The 22,500-nt window shown below is 44.1% G+C and overlaps 1 protein-coding gene across 1 annotated transcript in view; it reads left to right on the forward strand.

Annotated features, from left to right (window-relative positions):
• The window catches only part of LOC119584565 (protein kinase C, brain isozyme-like), a gene marked incomplete at its 5' end in the record, with an annotated part of 99,199 nt that overhangs the window by 61,350 nt on the left and 15,349 nt on the right, over positions 1–22,500 (forward strand). The window contains 5 exon segments of the mRNA XM_037933253.1: positions 9,738–9,890; positions 10,360–10,451; positions 10,756–10,957; positions 11,227–11,415; positions 11,680–11,820. Of these exon segments, the coding sequence (XP_037789181.1) occupies positions 9,738–9,890; positions 10,360–10,451; positions 10,756–10,957; positions 11,227–11,415; positions 11,680–11,820 (777 nt within the window).

Genomic DNA, 22,500 nt, shown 5'->3' on the forward strand with positions numbered 1-22,500 from the left:
GACCGAGGCCGCAACGACGTGCTAATGGTGATGTGTCGATAGAGGGGGGGAATATATGAAGGAAAGAGAATAAAAAAGAAGAAGAAAAGAAAAGAAGGAGAAGAAAGGAAGAAGAAGAAGAAGAAGAAGAAGAAGAAGAAGAAGAAGAAGAAGAAGAAGAAGAAGAAGAAAAAAAAAAGTAGTAGTAGGAGGAGGAGGAGGGGGAGGAGGAGGGGGAGGAGGAGAAGAAGAAAAAAAAAAAGAAAAAAGAAGAGGAAGAAGAAGAAGAAGGAAGAGAAGAAGTAGAAGTATTAGGAGGAGAAGAGGAAGAAGAAGAAGCAGGAGAAGAAGAAGAAGAAGAAGCAGGAGAAGAAGAAGAAGAAGAAGCAGGAGAAGAAGAAGAGTCCCTCTGCTCTCCTCGCGAGCGCCGCCCACTACCGGGAACCGCCGATGTCGTGGCTGCCGGCGGGGAACTTTTCCTCGAAGCCTCCCCTCGCTGTTGACCGAGAGTGGCGCTGCGACCCCTCGGCCGTCGCCAGGTCACAGCCGCCCGTCACAGCCGCCCGTCACAGCCGCCCGTCACAGCCGCCCGTCCCGGACCGCCCGTCACAACCCACCCGTCACGGCCCAAGATTTATATACTTACACAGGCCTTGTCACAGCCGCCCGTCCCGGCCCGCCCGTCACAGCCCGCACGCCCGGCAATTGCACGACTATTGCTTGCAGCCAAACGTTTTTTTTATATATATGTTGTTTTATGAATGAAAGTCTTGCAGAATTCCGCCTTGAGGATATAATAAACCTGTGCTCTGAATAAACGAGAATGATATAAAAAGGCTGTAATGGAAAACTTCGGCGAGGCTTAAATTAAATTTGAATATTCACCTTATGAAAATTTGATATCTAGTTTGGAAACAGGGAGACTTCCCGAACTCGGTGATATATATCACACACACAAACGCACACGCACACGCACACGCGCGCACACACACACACACACACACACACACACACACACACACACACACACACACACACACACACACACACACACACACACACACACACACACGCGCGCGCGCGCGCGCATGCATATACATATGCATACATATATATGTATACATATATGTATTTATATATACACATATATATACATAGTCATATATGTATATATATATATATATATATATATATATATATATATATATATATATATATATATATTTATATATATTTTTATATATTATTTATAATTATATTTATATTTATATATATAATTATATATTATATATATATATATATAATATATATATATAAATGAAGTACAGTTATTGTTGTTTATTTTCTTATTTTACTTTTTTGTGTATATATAAGAACTAAATATACTTTTTTGTAGATGTTATATATGATGAACATCCACTGCAACATGTTTCCCCGACCTTCCGGTAATTTCACTCTGTTCTCTTCTGGGGCGCGTTGGCTGGGGCGACGGTGGCCCTTCTGTTGACGAGACCCTGACTAAGCGCTCTGTCAACGGGCCACGTAACCCGTTGACAGGCCGTTTGCTCTGTCAACGGGCCACGTGATTAGCCGAAGGGGCACTCGCATTGTTGACGGACCATTCGCTCTGTCAACGGGTCACCTGTCCCGTTGACAGAGCTTTTGACCTGTTAACGGGAGGACTGACCCTGCAGACGGGACTCGTGACCCAGTGATAAGGCTTTAGTCTTGTCCGCGGGTCCGTTGCCCGTTGACCCCATGGCTGACCGCCCTGGCCTTCCGCCCGCAGGGGATCCGCAACGTAAGAGGGCCTGTGATTGACCCCTTGGCATGTGCCCGTGTGCTGCACCCTCCCTGCATGGCGTTCCTGGGTTCTGTGGATTCTGTGTGTACTTTTTTCGAAGCCATTTCACTTTTTCCGAGGGTATTTCACTTTTTTCGAGAATATTTCACTTTTTTCCGAGAATATTTCACTTTTTCCCGAGAATATTTCACTTCTTTTCGAGAATATTTCACTTTTTTCCCCGAGAATATTTCACTTCTTTTCCAGGCTATTTCTCCGACGACACTCACGTTCCATCATCCTTTTTGCTCTCCCCTTCGTCCCTTTTCCCCTCTCATTTCCCTCTTCATAATTCAAGCAAGGGAGATCCCGGGAGCGAATGCATTAACTTCTCTCAAAGTTTTCTCGGGTGTGGATGAAAGAGAAAGAGATATCGGTAAGGTTGTTGGTTTTTTTCATCCCCAATGCCCCCCCCCCTATTCCCCCTTCTCTTTAACTTGCCTCTCCTCCTCCTTCATCCTCCTTCCTCCTCTTCCTCCTCCGTACCATCATCATCATCATCCCTCTTCTTTCCTACCTCCTCCTCCCCTCCTCCTCCTCCTCCTCCTCCTCCTCCTCCTCCTCCTCCTCCTCCTCCTCCTCCTCCTCCTCCTCCTCCTCCTCCTCCTCCCCTCCTTCTCCATTCCTCCTTCCCCTTTCTCCCCTCTCCTCTCTTCTCCTTCCTTCCCCCTTTTTCCTTGATCTCTCCCCTCCTTTCCTCTTCTCTCTCTTTTCTCTGCCTCCATCTTCCCCTCCTCTTTCTCTCTCTTTTCCTCTCTTTCCTCTCTCTCTCCTCCTCTCTCTCTCTCTTCCCTCTCTCCTCTCCTCTCTTCTCCTCTCTCTCCTCTCTCTCCCTCTTCTCTCTCCTCTCTCTCTCTCCTCCTCTCCTCTTCTTCTCTCTCTCCTCTTCTCTCTCTCTCTCTCTCTCTCTCCTCTTCCTACGCGTCTTCTTCCTCTTTCTTTTCTTCCTCTTCCTCTTGTCTTCCTCTTCTCTTCCTCCTCCACCCCCCCCTCCCCCTATTTCCTTCTCCTTCTCCCCTTCCTCCTCCACTCCTCCTTTCCTTCTTCTTCTCCCCGTTCTTTGTCCTTATTTTTGGTCCTTTCATTCACCATTTCCACCTCCCTCTCCCCCTCCTCCTCTTCCCCTCTTCCCCTCCCACACGCCCCTTCCTCTCTTCCCCCTCTCCTTCCTTTCCTCCCCTTCATCCACCATCTCTCTCCCTCTCCCCCTCTCCCTCCCCTCTTCCCCTCTCCCTCCTCCCTCTCCCCTCCCTCACGCCCCTCCTACCCCCTCCCGCGCGCCCCCTTCACGCCCCAAGGCGCCCACGCGCGACATCAGCTCGAAAGGCGGTCCTCTAACGGACGCCGGTGAGCTATGAATATAATCCCAGTATTTTGAATGATGTACGTAATCCCCGCCGGTAAATGGAACCTCATAGCAGAGTAGATTGCATATTTAAGGAACGGCGGCGGGGGTAGGGGGGGGTGTTAAGGAAGAGGTACCTCTTTGCGGGCGGCCATCTTGTCTCCCGGATTCGTGGCGTTCGAGTTTGTGGCTTTCAAGGAAGGAAGGAAGGAAGGACGGAAGGAAGGAAAGAAATAGGAGGGTTGGCTGTGCTAATTCGCTTCTGGCTTTTGGACTCTTCAATTTTTTTTTTTTCTCTCTCTCTCTCTCTCTCTAGCCTTGTTTGGAATTACTTAAGTTTGTCTGTTTGTCGTTTTTTTCCTTTCTTTTCTTTTTTCTCTTTTCGCTTCTCTTCTCTTTCTTTTCTTTTCTTTTCTTTTCTTTTCTTTTCTTTTCTCTGTCGGTCAATGGGGATTTGTTTTGAAAAGAGTGCAAATAAATTAAATGGCTTGTAGGTATATGATTGTCCGTCAGCCTGCATCTAGCTTGCTTGGACGAACACATTTTTCGTGTGTTCGGATAATTTATCTTATTTTATTTTTTATTTCCGATTTTTTTCAAAAGAATATTGGTGTAGCTTATCTCATTTTTTGTTAAATATATGTTGAAATTAATTAGAATACATACAAAAGAGAGAGAGAAAAAATGGAGAGCATTAAGCGACCTGCATGGCATTTTGTCTCCCGTAAGGCAGGTGTTTCCTCAGGTGGAAAACACACAAGGTCGTTGTTCATTTCGCATTTCCATGAACACGGACGATGAACAAGAACACCCGAGGGAGGCTGTTGCCGTTGCTGATATTGTATATAAGTTTTTTTTTTTTTTTTTCAAGCACACAGACCCACAGGGCCACTTGGTTTTATTTAACAGGCGTGGCTGTGTGTTCACGGAACCTCTGTGTCTGACTCATTGGCTACTGTGTCTTTCTGTATGTCTACGTCTCTTTGTCTATCTCTCTCTTTCTTTCTCTTCTCTCTCTCTCTCTCTCTCTCTCTCTCTCTCTCTCTCTCTCTCTCTCTCTCTCTCTCTCTCTCTCTCTCTCTCTCTCTCTCTCTCTCTCTCTCTCTCCCCCCCTTCCCTCCCTCCCTCCCTCCCTCCCTCCCTCCCTCCCTCCCTCCCTCCCTCCCTCCCTCCCTCCCTCCCTCATCTTCTTCCTCTTCTTCTCCGTCTTCGGCTTCCTCGTCTTCTTCGCCTTCTTCTTCCAATAGCTAATCCGCCAGCCGTTCGCATCGCTTTGTCACCTCTGTGTAGTAACTGTAGCAACGACGCCTCTTTTGACTCTCGAAGGAAGGGGAGCAGATGGCCGTGTGCTTTAGCCTTGTCAGTGTTTGCAATATTTTTTTTTCCATTAGCGAGTAGGTTTAAGAGCTTTGGCATAAATTTAAGGCTTTTTTTTTTTACTTTTTTTTTCTCATACATCGCATGCTTGTGTTTTGTTTGGCGCTGTTTGTTTGAGTGTGGTGTGTCGAAGAGGCATTTTGACCCGCGTGTTGCTTTGTGTGGGATTTTGGATTAGTGACGGATTAGTTGTGTTTAGTTTTTTTGTCGTTGTAGTTTGCAGTTTGTTTTTGTTTGTGATGTTAGTTTGGTGTCGTGTGGTTTGATGTGTAGCGTTTACTGATGTGATGTGCCGCTGTTCCAGGTATCGCGCAAGTGTGCCTTTGCAGTGCCAGAATGGGCAGTCGTGTTTAAAGCGAAGCCCTGCATGTTACCTAATCTGGTATCATGGTTCGTCATGAAAGTTTAGGCAGTTATAGCGACTTGTTTGAGGGTATGGTTGAGACGCCTCCGCTCCTCTTGGATGCGGTCCTTATAACAACGCTATGTTCATGCAATAGGCATGATCAGGGCCCTGCGTTTATGCGCGGTCTGTAACGTTACACTTGACTTTTCTAGGAAGATATTCCGATACGCCAGGTTCAACGAAACAGGAAACCGGGAACCGAGGAATCGTAGTCATTTGTTCTGTCGGCCTGGAGAGGCCGCGTCGCCTCCTCTCCGCAGGTGAGGTCGAGCGCCGAGGAGGAGCGTTATACGTCTGCGCAAGAAACCACTTAGCGTAGGAGTGGGCACCGAGGGAGGTGGAGGCGGAGAGGGAGTAACCGGGGGAAGGGAGGGCGAGGCGGCAAGTGAGAGCGAGGTAGAGGTACACGTTGTATGGTCCTCATCGTTAAGCAGCCGACTTGTGACGGAACCCCGTTTCCTTCCCCCCTCGCTCCCCTCCCTCCGCGCCTCGCACCCTTCCCATGCCACGGAAGTGTCCTCGTGCGGATAAATAGTTTTTCTTCTTCTTCTTCTTCACCATTTACGTTGGTGTGGAGAACCGCTTGCCACGCAAGGGGAGAACAGCTCTGGGCAGCGGCGAGGGGCGCGTCTGCGGAAGGGAAGCGATGTGGCGGTTGGTCTGCCTGCGAGGGAGGATCGCTGGCGGCTACTCCATCCACTTTAACACTGCAAGGCCCCCTCTCTCCCCCTCTCTTCCCCCCTTTCCTCCCTCCCTCCCCCCTCGCCCCCTCTCCTCTGCTATAACTCCGTTTTCTCCTTCTCTTCCTCCGCCTCCCTCACCATTCTCTCAGGTTTGAACTCCTTCCCCTCATACTCTCCTTCCCTCTTCCGCGAGGCTTTCTCCCTTTCTCATCTTCATTGTTTTACTTTCCTCCTCGATCGCTTGCGTTCTTTTCTTCCTCCTCTTTATCCCCTCAAGCTTCCTCCTCTCCCTCTCTCCTCCTCCTCTTTCCCCTCTTATCTCCTCTCCCTCCCCTTCCTCCACACTCCTCTCCTTTTCCTCTCTTCTTCTCTTCTTCCGTATCTCATCTCTCTTTCTCGCTCCTTCTCTTCCCTCCTCCTCGCTCCTCCTCCTCCTCCCTCCTCCTCCTCCTCCTTCCTCCTCCTTCCTCCTCCTCCTTCCTCCCTCTCTCCTTTTCTCTCTCTCCTCCTTTTACTCCTCCTTCTCCTCCTTTTCCTCCTCTTTTTCCTCCTCCTCCTCCTCCTCCTCCTTTTCCTCCTCCTCCTCTTTACCCATCTCATGTCTTCATCTTCTTTTGCAATCTCTTCCTGCCTCATTTTCTCCTCCATTCTGTCTTTCTCCTCTTCGTAATAACGGTGATAATAGTAACGATGTAAATGAAAAGGTCTAATGATAATGATGATGAGGATTTAGATAAAAAGTCGTGTATATTGTGAGGGGAATTTTGGTTATTTTCACTTTTCATGCCATTTCCTTGTTAATGTAATTGTTATGGTTATTGTTATTATATTCTGTTGTTAGTTTTTTTATGTCAATGAGTTCTCTGTATCTTTTTTTTTCGTTATTTTCCTTTTGTTTACTATATCAACGTTTTTTTTAATGTTTATTATTGTTATCTTTTTCTTATCGTGGTTATTTTGTTATTGCCTTGTCACTGCTATTTTCATGTCATTCATATTTTTTTTATGTTAGCAGTGTTATTGATTTTCTGTTGCTGATTATAATTATTTGCATTATTAATGTTATCCTGCTTGAAATTACAATGATTTTTGTAGTTTGTTGTCAGACATTACGCCATTTGATATTTTAGTACTTTTATCAGCATCGTCACCATTATCTCCTCGTTATCATCTCCTTCATCCAAATAATCATCATCATTGCCACTCCATTCCCCCTTTCGCTTGCTTCTTGGTCTTGCGGTAAATCAAGTTAGCGCGCCATTTCCCTTCCTCTGGCTAGTCCGCCGCTGCGCAATTAATGCCTCGGACATTACCAATAACACAGCCAGTGCCGGGTTCTCATCTACTTTACTCTGCTCTACTCTCTATTCCTCTCTACTTCAGTCCCTTCTCAAATTTTCTGTTTTCTTGTACTCTCTTCTACTCTCCTCTGCTCGCTTCGCTTCTCTCTTCTCTCTTCTTCAGTCTCCCCCTCTCTTCTCTTCTCTTCTTCTCTTATCCCATTTCTCAGCCTCCCTCTCCCTCTCCCTTCTAACATATTCTTTCCTTCTTTCTGTTTTTTTTTTCCTCCTCTCCTCTTCATTTTTTTCTCCTACTTCCCTCATTCCTCCCTCCCTCCCTCCCTCCCTCTTTCCCTCCCTTCCTCTTTCCCTCCCCTTCTTCCCTCTTCCTTCCCCTCTTCCCTCTTCCCTCTTCCCTCCCCTCCTCCTCCCCGCTTCTTTTCTTCCCCATGCATCATCTCCTTTTCCTCTCCCCTTTACCGCGTTTTCACCCGCCCACCCCCATTCTACCCCCTTTTTTTACCTGATGCTCTCTAAAACAACATGTTCTATTACTGCTTCTGTATGCTTTATCCAGAGTGTATTGAATTTCGTTAGAGAGAGAGAGAGAGACAGACAGACAGACAGACAGACAGACAGACAGACAGACAGACAGACAGACAGACAGACAGACAGAGAAACAGAGAGAGAGAGAGAGAGAGAGAGAGAGAGAGAGAGAGAGAGAGAGAGAGAGAGAGAGAGAGAGAGAGAGAGAGAGATGGTATGAGAGAGAGAGAGAGAGATGGTACGAGAGAGAGAGAGGAGAGAGAGAGGAGAGAGAGAGAGAGAGGAGAGAGAGAAGAGAGAGAGAGCAGAGAGAGAAGAGAGAGAGGAGAAGAGAGAGAGAGAAGAACAAAGACGAAGCACGACAGAGAAAGAAAGAGATCTAGCGAGAAAGAAAGAAAGAAAAAGAAAGAGCGAGCGAGAGAGAGAAAGAGAAAGACCGAAAGAGAGAGAGAGTGGAGGAGGCAATGACGGTCATTAGGGTAATTACTTCAGAATTCTTTGTCAGAGTTGAAAGTTCAGGAGTAAAATGGCTGTGATGAACGGGTGTGGTGTGTCGAATGGGGGGTGGGGGGGTGAGGGGGAGATTGAACAGAACTTCTTTGGGATTTTTTATGTTTTATTTGTATTTTTCTTTGTTTTCGTTTTCTTTTCCTTTTTCTTTTGTGAACGAGGGTAACTGAGACTATGGTTTCGGACGTATACTTTTGATTTTTGTGAACGATTGTTTGTTGAAGATGTCTGAGAGAATACATATACGTGTAGATATCAATGTGTAAAATGTGTGTGTGTGTGTGTGTATGTGTGTGTGTCTGTGTGTGTGTGTCTGTGTGTGTGTGTGTGTGTGTCTGTGGTTATAGTAGGTATGTATATCATTAGTTTGTATTTCTTATACAACATATATTACCTTCCTTCCTTTCTTTCTTTCTTTCTTTAAATCTTTTTCTTTTCCCTTCCCAAAATACACTCCGTTAAGAAAAAAAGGATAAAAATAACATCAGGGAGACAAAGAGTTCCTATAATTTTAATTCAATCGGGTGAACATTTTCCATTTCTTTGGAACGCAAATATATATTGGCCTTTCAAAGAAAATGGCTATTTTTGCGTTTCCCTCGCTAGATATAGCTGTTAGAAATCCCGTGAATTGGGCGCCAACCAGACGGTAATGACTTCCACGCCGTCTTGAATATTAGATTACGCCTCGACATTCGACCATAGACGCACAGAAGAGAGGGTCGGCATACAAATGTTTTAGTTTCCCCTTTTTTTTCCTTTCGCGCGTTTTCTTTTTTTCTCTCTCGTTTCTCCGGGTCGTTCGTTTTCTGTTTGGTTTCTTTTGGGTGTCGGTTTCTGGTGCTGTCTGTCTCCTTTTTTCTTTCTTTTCCTGTCTCTCTCGCTTTCTTTCTGTCTTTCTCTTTCTCTTTCTCTTTCTCTTTCTCTTTCTCTTTCTCTTCCTCTCTCTCTCTCTCTCTCTCTCTCTCTCTCTCTCTCTCTCTCTCTCTCTTTCCCTTTATCTCTCTCTCTCTTTCTCTTTCTTTCTCTTTCTTTCTTTTTTTCTCTCTTTCTCTTTCTCTCTATCTATCTCTATCTGTCTGTCTGTCTGTCTGTCACCTGCACTGCCATCTGAAAGTTTTGACACGTGTGATTTTTTTTTTCTTCCGTGTGGAGCAGCTACAATACATCACCACTGTAGATTCTGACAAAAAAAAAAAAAAAATGATTAAAAAATCAGAATGGCGACGGAAGGAAAATTCCAGCCGTCTGGGAGAGTTAAATTAGTCGACTTCGTAATCTTTATTTTTTTTGGCGGTACTTTTCTCCATTTTTTTTAGGGGGGCGCCGGCTTCCACCTCCACCGTCGGTATGTAGAGTGGGCGTGGGCGTTGCCTCGGGTGTGTGGCAATGTACGTACTGGTTAGGGAGTCCACGGCTTTGTTGTCTGTTTATTGTGGACCGGGGTAGATGCATGAGTCTTTTCTACTAGTTTTTCTTTCCGTTTATTTATATTTTAAGGGGGTGGGGAGTGTGTTTTCTTTATGTTTTATTTTGCTGTTTCTGTCCTCCAGTTCCCATGAGAGTTCGGTGCGAGTTTTATCCACCACGCCCCCCCCCCCTCCTCCTCCTCAGAGTGTCATGATTAAGGGCCCTTGCGAGAGTCCTCCTCGAGTCACCTTGTGCTTGCTTTCGTTCGTCTTTTGTTTCTTTTCCTTCCTCCGTTCGCTTTGCAACTGATAACCTCACGTCACGAGTGTTGCGATAACGCGTGTGGGTGTCTCCGCAGGGCACGGACGAGCTGTACGCCATCAAGATCCTGAAGAAGGACATCATCATCCAGGACGACGACGTGGAGTGCACCATGATCGAGAAGAGGGTCCTGGCCCTCGCTAGCAAGCCGCCGTTCCTCGTTCAGCTGCACTCGTGCTTCCAGACCATGGTGGGTCGGGAGTCTTGCCCTCGGATCCTCCTGCCCCGGGGGGAGTGTGGCTGGGCTTCGGGGCTTGGAATATGGGTCTTTCCTGCTTTGTTCTGTTCTGTTTTGTTTTTCTTAATCTTATTGTTTTTGATTTGGGCATAAGATTTCTCGATTGTTCAGAATAGCTTCTGGTCTTAGAATATGGGTCTTTCTTTATTTATTTTTTTTCGAAATGGGGATAACGTTTCTGGATTATCAAGAATAGCACGATTTAAGATTTGAGGGATGTGTATGTGTATATAAGTATTTATTAAATTCCTGTCGCTTGGATAATATGAGAGCTGTTGCTAATGGTGATTATGTACGCCTTCTAAATGTACAGAGAATATCGAGTAACCTGTGGTCAATAAGGTATAAACAGTCACTTAAAGAAGTTTATTACTTGAGTTCGGCTGCACTTCGGTGAGTAACGACGCCCTGCTTATTCCAGGACCGGTTATACTTTGTAATGGAATACGTGAATGGAGGTGACCTGATGTTCCAGATCCAGCAGTGTGGCAAGTTTAAGGAACCAGTAGCGGTGTATGTAAACCTCTCAGGGGTCTATATTTCGTATATATATATATATTTTGTACTCCCCCTTTTGAGCATTCCGAGCATGTTTGCGCATTTGTATAATTCGACATCAATCTTTTTTTTATATACTTTTTTTCCCCTTTTGAGAATTTCGAGAATTTATGAGCAGTTAGGTAATTCGATACACTGTTTTCCCCCTTTGAGCATTTATGAGCAATTATAAATTCGATGCCATTCTTTTTAGACCCTTTTCCCCACAAGCGAATGCGCGAATAACCCCTTATGATGATCTACCTTGCTTCCCCCGCAGATTCTATGCAGCGGAGATTGCCATTGGCTTGTTCTATCTACACTCACGCAGCATCGTCTACCGCGACCTCAAGCTTGACAATGTCTTGCTGGATCAGGACGGACACATCAAGATCGCCGACTTCGGTATGTGCAAAGAGGGCATTGGAGGTGACAAAACGACCAAGACCTTCTGTGGAACCCCAGACTACATTGCTCCCGAGGTGGGTTTGCTTCGGAGTCGAGAGAGAGAGAGAGAGAGAGAGAGAGAGAGAGAGAGAGAGAGAGAGAGAGAGAGAGAGAGAGAGAGAGAGAGAGAAAACAGAAGAAAAAAAAGAAACAAGAGATATATTTATTTACTGTTGTAAGATTTATGCATTAGTTTGTGGTTTACATATATATATTTTTCATATGTAAGATACATTATGATACATTGTGAAGCGGCAGTCGAACCGGGAGAGAGAATTGACTAAAACCCCGCGTGTGTTTCCAGATCATCCTGTACCAACCATACGGGAAGAGTGTAGACTGGTGGGCTTACGGAGTGCTGTTGTACGAGATGCTTGTGGGACAGCCGCCCTTCGATGGAGAGGACGAGGAAGAGCTTTTTGCCGCGATTACCGACCATAATGTCTCTTATCCCAAGGCTCTTTCTAAGGAGGCGAAGGAATGTTGCAAGGGTGTAAGTACAATGGCTAGCGCAGGCACGAGTTATGGGTTTGGTGGTAAGGTCATTGGGAAAGCGGTTGTTTCGTGTTTGTTTACCTCGGTTTGCTTTTTTGAAGTAGTTTTTTTTTCACTTCACAAATGGAAATCTTAGGGATATAATCGCTTCGAGCAATACTTTCACACGAAAGGCTGATGTTAAGACGAAAAAAAGTATATTCGTGCACCCTCTCCATTCCCCCGAGCCAATCTCACACGCTTACCCCCCTAAAATGCACAGTTCCTGACGAAGCAGCCGCAGAAGCGACTAGGCTGCGGTCCTAAGGGAGAGGAAGACGTTCGAACACACCCATTCTTCAGGAGAATCGACTGGGTGAAGCTGGAGAACCGAGAGGTGCAGCCGCCCTTCAAACCCAAGATTGTGAGTAGCCTCTCGACCTCTGTGGTGCTTCCTCCTTGCACTCCTCACCTGGTCCATCACTGCCTCCATTCTCTAGTCTCAGGGAAGGAGATAAGGGGAAGGCCCCGCCCTCTGCTCTTGCCTCATTTTGCCATCGGGGGGGGTCTTGTGTACCCCTCCCCCCTTTTTATCAGTCTATATTCAGTCATTTTTTCCTTTTTTTTTTAACTTCTCTTTCACTGATTCCTTGTTATGCGCGTTTAGCATAGCTTTTGAATACTGCTGTGATCATTTTCTCTTAAATTTAATTTGAAGCTTTGGTTTTATTTGGATATTGCAGTATTTTCATCATCTGTAATTAGATGCTTTGACTATTTTTATATACATATATTCCAATATTTCAACATTTTCTTTTTTCACGAACTTCCAAAGTGTAGGTCAGTTTTGGGATCACCATTTTGAACTGAGCTTGGTCCAGTTTACAATATGTTCAAAGCCCACAGAGTCAAATTCTAAGAACACGATTGAACAGTCAGTAGTAACCAGGTGTAGGATGTTGCCAGAGAAACATTCCGGTCTAAAGGAGCCTGGAGTGTACTAAAGTCCTTTGTTTAATCCTGCGTCTGGATGGAGCATCCTTAGCTGGAGCATTTTCCTATTAGTGTTTCAAGGAGTGTTGATTGAAGACCTTAATGGATATAGCATTTTTCAGATAGTGTGTAAAGGAGTCTTAATTAACACAGTAATGTATATAGCATTTTTTTAATATAGTGTATAGTGTGGATGCTGTACACAATTATCAGTTTACCCTCTATGAATGTTCAGTTAATTCAGTCAAAGAGGGATTTTTTTTATATGTAACACGACGTGGAAAACGGAAGGCTTTAACGGTGCTCCAGGCAGGCCACGCAGGAACACAGTGTTCTTCTTATATATGAAATAGAGAAGAATATTGTACACTGTTGTTAGGTAAAGTAGATGATTTGAATGGATTGCAGAGTAACAATGTAGACACAATGCTAGACTGTGGTAGAAATTGTTAGTGAAGATCATGTTGAATATTGCAAGTAGTGTGGCATTCTTGCATCATGTGAAAAGTTTGATTATTCATTTACATATATTTATATATTTATACTTACATAGTTTTGTCTCTGCACTTTAAGGTAAAAAACAAATCTAGGTCAAGTTGCATCAGTGTTAGACTCACAAGCAAATGCTCAGAAATCTACACCAGGAACAGGATGTTTTGACAAGCCTAAATACCTTTTTTTTTTATTATCACACTTATTCTTCGTCACTCCATTGCCCCTTTTTTCGCCACCTGTGCATCTCTTCTCCCTGGACTAATCTACCAACTCGGTTCCACCGTCTGTCTGTCTGTCTGTCTGTCTGTCCACTGTGCTTGACTTTAAACTTTTGCATCTTTAAACTTTTGCACCTGTTTTTCTTTTTGTCCCACACCTTATGAATGCAGGCCGTTGGGTCACTTTTATGCCGGCAGGTGGGGAACGTCGCCCCCCCACCTCCCCCCTCCCCTCCCTCACCCCCCACCCAGTATTTTTGTACCGAAACTGTATGCGATTTTGTATGGCAGATGTGTGAGGAAGGGTGTGGAGTGAGAGTGAGTGAGTGAATAAATAAGTGAGGTGAGAGAGAGAGAGAGAGAGAGAGAGAGAGAGAGAGAGAGAGAGGGAGGAGAGGAGAGAGAGAGAAAGGGGGGAGAGAGAGAGAGAGAGGGGGGGAGAGAGAGGAGGGGGAGAGAGAGAGAGAGAGAGGAGAGAGAGAGAGGAGAGGGAGAGAGAGAGAGGAGAGAGTGAGAGGAGAGAGAAGAGAGAGAGAGAAGAGAGAGAGAAGAGAGAGAGAGAGAGAGAGAGAGGAGAGAGAGAGAAGAGAGAGAGAGTAATTGAGAGAGAAGAGAGAGAGAGAGGGAAGAGAAGAGAGAGAGAGAGAGAGAGAGAGAGAGAGAAGAGAGAAGAGGAGAGAGAGAGAGAGACGAGAGATGAGAGAAGGAGAAGAGAGAGAGAGAGGAAGAGAAGGAGAGAGGAGAAGGAGAGAGAGAAGAGAGAGAGAGAGGAGAGAAGAGGAGAGAGAGAGAGAGGAGAGATAGGAGAGAGAGAGTAGAGAGAGAGAGAGAGAGAGAGAGAGAGAGAGAGAGAGAGAGAGAGAGAGAGAGAGAGAGAGAGAGAGGAGAGAGAGAGAGAGAGAGAGAGAGAGAGAGAGAGAGAGAGGAGAGGAGAGAGAGAGAGAGAGAGAGAGAGAGAGAGAGAGAGAGGAGAGAGAGAGAGAGAGAAAGAGAGAGAGAGAGATAAGAGAGAGAGAAGAGAGAGAGAGAGAGAGAGAGAGATCTCATAGACCTTAAGGTTGGCTCAGAACTCCCCTATAGTAAGCCAGTAGCTGAGCGAGATGCCTCTAAAGCTCGTTGCAACAATCCCTCGAAAGCCACGCGGTTCTCTGGACTAAGGAATCCCCGGGGGTAGCTAAGCCAGAATTAAGTTGAGACCACCAGAGCGTGCGCAACGAAGCATTCATTTTGTTTTTGGGAGATTCTGATTGCTAATGGGTAGGGAAACTGAGGGTGAAGGGCAGTTGTACATAATTAACCAGCAGCAACATTTTGTTTTTGTTTTTGTATTTTTGGCCTTACTATGACTTCACACACTATACACACTTATGTGCTGTACGTACTCCTGTTGTGTGGCCAGATTGTTTTTGTTTTGTGCTTTGAAGAGTTCGGAGGAGGAGGAATTGATCTAAAAAATAGATCCGGCAGTCTGGAGCGCTTCTCTCAGAAAACATTTTTTTCGTGCTTTTTCACTTTTTTAGGGCGCTGAGCATGTTCCAAGCTTGTCCTAGTGTGCATGTGTGCATGAAGATGATATTGAAGACGATGGTGATGATGATAATGATGATGATGATGATAGACTTAGTGTTGCATGGCCACCATTAATGAATGCAGTGTTGTTCGAGACAGTTCTTCCACCCACAGGAAGTCACCTGTTCAAGGATTACCCGTTCGAACTGTAGCCGTCTTTACCCATCTCTTTGCATCCCTCTGCCCCAGCTGCGGTACTAGGATCAGCAGGGGCAGGGGCTCAGGTCATGATTGTGTATCTATTCTCGTCGAACTTTTTTTTTTTATCAGAAAAAGGTCAGGATGTCCTCTTAGCTACTCAGGCTCATGTGCAGACGACTGAGCTGTGATGTTTCTCTTTTTTTCTTCATTGTGTGAGAGATCTGTGAAACCTCGGGTTGACCTCTCGAGGCGAAACCTTTGTTGACACCGACGGCCCTTAGTCCCGCCCCCTTGTGAGTGGTTAGGTCACCCCAGACCCGTCTTTTTGACCCTTTTTCTGGTTGTCCCAGATCTCTTCTCGTGAATTCCTTGGGACTGTCCGGGTCCTGCAAACGTAGTCAGTTGTTGTATACCCTTAGTACTAGGTACACTAAAGGAGTGTATCTTGTAGGTTTGCTGTGATTCCTCACCAATCGTATACTTGCCTTTTTAGCCTTTTCATTGTTTTACCCTTTTTTCATTTAAAGTATTTTCCGAATGATTAAAAATGTCCAGAGGCACGAGGTGTGTCGTCGACGAGTAGAGTAGAAGCCTCTTTTATTATTTTACTTTTGTTATGCGTCCCAGCGACCCTTCTTTGTCCCTGGGTCCTCAGCAAAGCCCGGCCTGAACTAGATATCTGCGGTTCGCCTTTAGTGACCAGCCAAATAATGTTCCATATTATCCAGGCCAGTTTCTGGTTGCCTCAAAGGGTAATTTGCAATTTATCGCTACCGGTACAATTTAATCAGTAAACGATACACTTGGTGAGGATAACACGTGAAAAGTGTATGTAATTATTCCAGTCTGCGAATCGGCTCTAAACTTTAACTAAAGCAAGATTGGTTTCCTTTAGTCTTCCAGTTGGACCAGTAGCCACGGAAGCGCCGAAGCTCCGCCTGCTCAAAGCATGCTAATCCTTCTCTTGCAATGGATAGAGTGTATTGTGTTACGACTACGAACACATTTCCATTTCCTATTACGCGATTGCAGAGACGGTAATACTGAAGGTCCTCTGTGGAGACAATGAGCCTTGTGTCCAGGAAAGTTGCTTATGAAAAATTTGTCTTAAAGTAACAATTTGAAAGATTACAGACAAGGCTCTTGCTGCTAAATGAATAGTAATATGTTATTTTAGTTTCGTTGACGAATATCTTTGTTGCATCGTTGTAGTTCAGTGGATTCGGCTTCCTATGAAAGATATACATATATTACTCTCTTTCAAAGATTGTACGTAAAATATCCGCAGCCGAAACCAGTAAGATTATACCAGAGGCATTCTCACATGCTCCTCAGGGTTAGGCGCTGAAAAAAAAAAATATATATATCCGTTTTTTATGAAGACAAAATCCAGCTTTGCGATGTGGAACCATGATTCTTCCTCGACCCAATTTTTTCTTTATCCCATGTTTTCGTTCCTTTACTTTACGCAGTGAGTATGTATATTCTTCCATTTTCATACTACAAGCGATGCCCCCACATACCACCGTAAGAAAACGTACCCAGGTTACATATGATCAGTAGTACTCGCTCTTACTCTTAAGTCGAGCAACTCCTAGAACTTACCTGTTGCACTAAGTATTATTCTCAATACAGATGTAACTCCCAATACAGGTGATACTCTTGGTAAAACTCCAAGAGATTTTTATTTTTCATCCCTTGATGTAACACCCAACCTCCGCATTCGATGTTGTTTTCAGTTTTTAACGAAACCTCCAGTGCTCGATAGTCCTCAGTGCTGTGTGTTATATGAAGTACGTGAGTGTTAGCCTTATAGCAGGTTTCTCGCCCTCCATTGGATTGTCTTCACTTCTGGGTCATTGCAGTTAATTGGATTTAATGCCAGCAGTTGGCATTCTTTCTGCTTTGTGACGGTGCGTTAAGTATTATGTATTAATTTCGGGATATTTGTGATGTGCAAAGTATGTGGTATCTACTCTCAGGGTATTTGGGTAATAATTTCGAAGATTTTTTTCTCTATTTATTTGGGTACCCGGTATGTAAACCCCGTTTGATTTATATGTATTTTTTTCAGTCTTATGGTTATGACAGATTACAATGCCATCCGTCCTGATATGCTTTTTTTTCTTTTCTTTTTGTTTCTTTTTTTTCGTACCACTATTTATGTGCCGTCTAAATTATGAACTGCTGACCCTAGGTTTTCACTCCAGGACCTTATGGGGCTTCGGTGTTATATATCAGGGTTGTGATGTGGTGTTGTGATTCTCGGGGCGGACTAACCCTGCGTGCTGCTTCCTTGGTCGGCTTGCCTTTGATGAGATAAAAGATTAAGTGGGCGTAGATGGACACGTAGGGATATAAGTGGATTGAGAGGGAGGGGGAAGGAGAGGGATACTGGGGGAAGAGAGGGAGAGGGAGGGAAGAGAGGGAGAGGGAGAGGAGAGGGAGAGAGAGAGAGAGAGAGAGAGAGAGAGAGAGAGAGAGAGAGAGAGAGAGGGAGGGAGGGAGGGAGGGAGGGAGAGGGAGAGGGAGAGAGGGGGGAGAGGGAGAGAGGAGGGGAGGGAGAGAGGAGGGGAGAGAGAGAGAGACAGAGACAGAGACAGAAACAGAGAGAGGGAGGAAGAAAGAGAGAGGGAGAGGGGGTTGTTTGTACTGAAATCCATATACTATCGCTTGAACACAACCTGCAATAATAATTTTCTGAGCTAACGAGCGTGGTTTGTATCAGACAATGGCGAAAACCTCTTTATTGCGTATTGCATCCAAGCACTTTGTATCACGGAAAGAAAACTGCATATGTACGTGTTTTTGAATTTTGAAAATAAAAAAGGATTTCGTGTACTCTCGGCAGGTAAGTTAGCACACCGGTTCGGAAAACATTTTTAGATTTTTTCCAAGGTTCTGGTGATAAGAAATCCTTCGTAATATTTAACTATTTCTTAGCCGATTTGAAAGGAAAATGTATACGCCCGTTTTCCACCATTGTGCGGAATCAGAAGTAACAACCATAATCTGGAAAAAATATTATTCTGGAACACGTAGTTTGCGCAATACTTGTAAATATTCAACAATTGGCTGGTCGCGCTATATCAACCAAGGCCATATACCATTAAATATTTTTTCCCTTCTTTTTTTTTCAAAATCGACCATATATATTCTCCAATAACGAGCAACAAATTGAAAATGACTTAATGTTTTCAATTAAAAGAAAGCTTCTTGCTCGTATATAATAGCCACGAATTAAGAGAGTACATACTTTATTATTAGTTAAGCTATCCATTGAATTTCCAAACTATTTATTACACCGTCTGTCCAATATATTCGCCCGAGAAGTGGGACCGTTGTAATTATTTTGAGTTTTACGCCATATTTTCCCCGTTATGGGCCGCCGGACTGCTGAGTTCATTTCTCTTATTTATTATGCTCTTTTTAGGATGTGGAAATCATATAAATGTTATAGCGGTGTTTGAATAGAAAGTTTTTTTTTTTTTTTTTTGTCTTAAGGATTATATATAATACAATGGCTGAGTTCTCGGTGATTTTTTTTTTCTTTTTTCTTTTTTTTTTTTTTTTTTGAACAAAAAGAGAAGGATTAAATGCTCCCTTGTCGCAGTCTTTGGCATTTGGTCCACCAAATTATGTTTGTAAGCGAATTAAGGTCATAAAGTTATACATTCTGGTTCGTTCGACTGAGTTTTTTAATCGGCTAAATGTCTCTCATAAATATACTTTTAGATGAAATATTTCGCTTATTTAAAAAGAATATATGTATATTGGTTTCATGTCTTTACGAATGGATAGAACTCTGATAATTGCACCACTCTCGTTCTCTGCAAAGAAGAATCTTTGTTAAAAATTGCTTTAGGATATCGAGTTATGATAATGCTTGTTTGCGTAGTTAAATGAGAAGGAATATTCTCTCTCGTTATCATTTTAATAGATTGTGAATCGTGTAGCTTTTTACGTAGTCAGCGTCGGTCGTATCTCGTTCGTAGGATTTGCAAGTGTAAATGGATATATTCTCTCTTTGAGCAGATACACGTGTGTGTGAATTAGCCCAATCGGCACGTATGGCAAGAATACATGCCGTGCCCACCGTAATACAAGTTTATTTATTGTATTTACACATAGATGGCTCTACAAGTGCTTAGTCACCAAGGAGTCAGTTATTAGTCCTACCTTTCTCACATGTTTACCCTTTTCCTCGAGTTTGCGGAAAGGGTCCTTTGCATTAATTCATTGTCTTAAATGTTACCAAGATTTTAATAATAGTTTAATAATCATAACATCAGTAACAATAATAACAGCATCGATACCAGTTGTATAAAAAAAAAAAAATCCTGCCAATTCAAGGAATGGGGAAATCAGGATCGGTTACTAGGGCCTACTGATAGACTCCTTGCTGGCTGAGTACATGTGGAGCCATCTGCATGTAACAAATTTCATAAATAAACACTACGAGGGACAGTACATAAGCCCGAGGTGGTTGGGTTAACAGTCAACCCGGCCCCGGTTAAGCTTTTGACGCAAAATTTTGAAATTCCGTTACTGAGAAAGTGTCAGCTGCCTTTTACGCCGAACTGTATAAGTGTTTTGTAAAAGATGATAGAGTTAATTATCTTTATTGTCGTTCATCTCTAAAGTTATTATTATTGTTATTATCTTGATTGTTATTTACGATTCTCTCATTATATCGGTTGGATAGTAACTAGCGGTATAAAATTCGGGGACAATTCGTTTGTCTCTCTTTTCTCCCAGAGGTCAATATGAGACATTTGTACAGACACAAGAAGCTATTTCGGTTACGGTATGTAGATCCTGGACAACGTAACGACAGGATAGACCCCCCGCTCTCTCCTTGGATTGTCAGGTTGCGGAAGATGGTTTACTTGGTTGAAGATCTCTTCGTGATGCAAAGTTGGATGTCATTCAGGTTGCCTCTGTTGTAAGTGATCTGTGATTGCAGCGTGAGGGTGTTGTTTATCTTGTAGTGTCACCGCTTTTTAGTGTGCTCTTAATAAGGTGGCAGTCGACGGCCTAATCACTTAATGACACATAAAGGCAGTCAGCGCGTAACGTGTTTGCTCTTCCAGTATACTAATTATCCTTCGCAGATGATTCGCTTATGAAGAGAGAAGGCAGACTAAAACCAATTACTTATTCATCTGTCTACTTCATATACACGACAAAATCATAAGACGAACTTTTCTTCGAAAGTCGTAAATCAGAATATGAGTTCAGTGATCGATTATCAACTTTATCGTCCATTTAGCGAAAATTCTTGCGTCACTGAGATAGCATGAGGCTAATTTGCCCTTTTCTTGCTTGTTGAATTTTGTATTTCTCTTCCTGAGATTGGTGAAAAGGCTTTATCCTACTGTAAATTAAGTATTTCTTTCAATGTAGTTGATCTTTGTCGAAATTGAGAGAGAGAGAGAGAGAGAGAGAGAGAGAGAGAGAGAGAGAGAGAGAGAGAGAGAGAGAGAGAGAGAGAAAGAAAGAAAGAAAGAAAGACTGTTTTCACGGTGAACGACATAAACGGCGCATTATTTTTTTTCTCTCTCTTTCTCTCTCTTCTATTCTGGTTCGGCCAAATCTCATCATAACGGCATGTGAAGGTGATAGCACTAATATGCAAATTAGTAGATTTAGCACTTAGCATTATTACCAAACAAGGAAAATCCTGAAGGTGGGTCAGATCAAAAGCGATGCGGAAGCGGAACAGAAAAAGTACATTAGACGGATAGCTTCTGGTTATGGCTCGGTTTCCTTTGTCTGTTCTTAGACCAGCTACTTTAGAGTGTGTACAGAGACGAAATATAGGTTTCTACACAGACTCATCCATTGCCTTCGACTGAGGAAGCTGCCTGTCGACCGAACTGACTAACGTAGAAGAAGGTGCAGGGGACGTATGCACTTCCGTCAGGGGTGAAAGTAGATTCTAGGCCAAGTCGATTTCAAGTCAGATGCGGCGGATGCGAAATTAATCGATGCACGACATTAAATCAGCCTGCTCTTTGTTTAATATGTTGCTTCATGGTCACGGCTTTCGGGTACTGAAGACTGGCAGCGGAATTATCCCCGTAATGTAAAAGAGAAGCCAAGCTAAATAAAGGTGTATGGATGCAAACATTGCTGAGTGCATTTTGATATCAGATTTTTTTTGAATGGTATGACGGAAGTGAACACGATGAACACCTGTGCATGTTGAGTGCGAGAGAAGCACGAGTTTTTTTTTTTATTTATATACCCTGTCCTCATCCAGGGCAGCTTCACTGACATGTCTCTGTGGTACGTGGACTCACCTTTTTGTAGTTTGTGACTGTCCCCTGACGTCTAAAAGTGATGTGCCTAATGATCTCTTGGCTGAGGTGTTACTAAAACCCACCACCGCCCCACCTGCTCACCGCCATCTCCCTTAAGTGTCGAGTATGAAGAACCATTTCTCATAAAACGTACCCCCTCTCGTGTCTGAAATCCTCGTCACTACAGACTGCAGACGCTAAAGATGGTAACGAAGATAGTAATGATGATAACGATGACAAGATTAATAATAACATGTGCTTAAATAAATAATAACAAGTGATTAAAGAAGGGGATTGATTAAAGTATCTAATCTAAATATAAAAGGCTCACTCTTGGGGGGAAAAAAGAAAAAGTCTGTACTGAGGAGGACGCCGCACCCTAAGACGTCAGTTTTGCCTCCGTTCGACTGACCCGGTGTTCTCTCCGACCCACCCCGGTGTGACCCACTTACTTTCAGTGTTCAGTGTTCAGTGATTTTCTCTCGCGTCAGCCTCTCGACCCAGACTCACTGGTCCCACAAGACAGAACTGTGAACCCCCGTCTTCCTCACTCTTCCATGTTTTCCGGGAAGCACGAGCGGCCGCCGCCTCCGCAGACGGCGCAGCCCAGACGTGGAGTGCCTGCGGCTGATCCTGCGGCGGATCCTGCGGCGGGGCTCCTCCCTCCCCCCCTTGTGCTCGAGAGACGCCCTTCCTCTCACTCCCTTCGTCTGGTGTCGTGGTGGACTTCTCTCCCCTAGCACCTGTCCTGTGGCGCTGGACGCAAATCTCCACTCCGCTCTCCGATTCTCTCCTCTGCCCATGCTTTCTCCTCGTCCGAAACGTCCTGATGTGGGATAGACAATAGGCTTCCTTGTTATAAATCGCCTTTTTTTATGAAGGGGAGAGAAAATATTATTCCATTTGTGTGTAATTATACATGATAACTTGTGCAATTTTCAGAGTCCCCTTCCCTTCCCCTTTCCATCCCTCCCACCCCCCAAAAAACGCAACTTTTACACATATGATCTCTCCCAAGAACTCCCCTCTCCGGTCCGTTCTGTGCCCCCGTTCGAGAACACAACTGGTCTCATAAACTGTCCCGTCCGACTTGCAGCCTCAAGATCTTTCCGGTTCTGTCCTTCTTGGATATCTCCGAATTCGCCTTTTTATATATTTTTTTTTTTTTTATTTTTTTTTCCTCCTTTCACTCTCTCTTCGAGTCTTGTCCTTCACTCGCGGTTCAGCGTTCCTCTTACGTGAGCTTCTAGTTTCGTCTCCTATCCTTTCGTCACTGTCCTTGCCTCCTTTCTTTTATCGTTTTTTCCGCTCTCGGAGCTCTCTTCCGTCTCCTTTCCTTCCAATTATTCTTTTCTTCCCTGTACTCGATCTTCTTTTCTCTTT

The sequence above is a fragment of the Penaeus monodon genome, chromosome 2 (assembly GCF_015228065.2).
Source record: "Penaeus monodon isolate SGIC_2016 chromosome 2, NSTDA_Pmon_1, whole genome shotgun sequence".
Taxonomy (NCBI): domain Eukaryota; kingdom Metazoa; phylum Arthropoda; class Malacostraca; order Decapoda; family Penaeidae; genus Penaeus; species Penaeus monodon.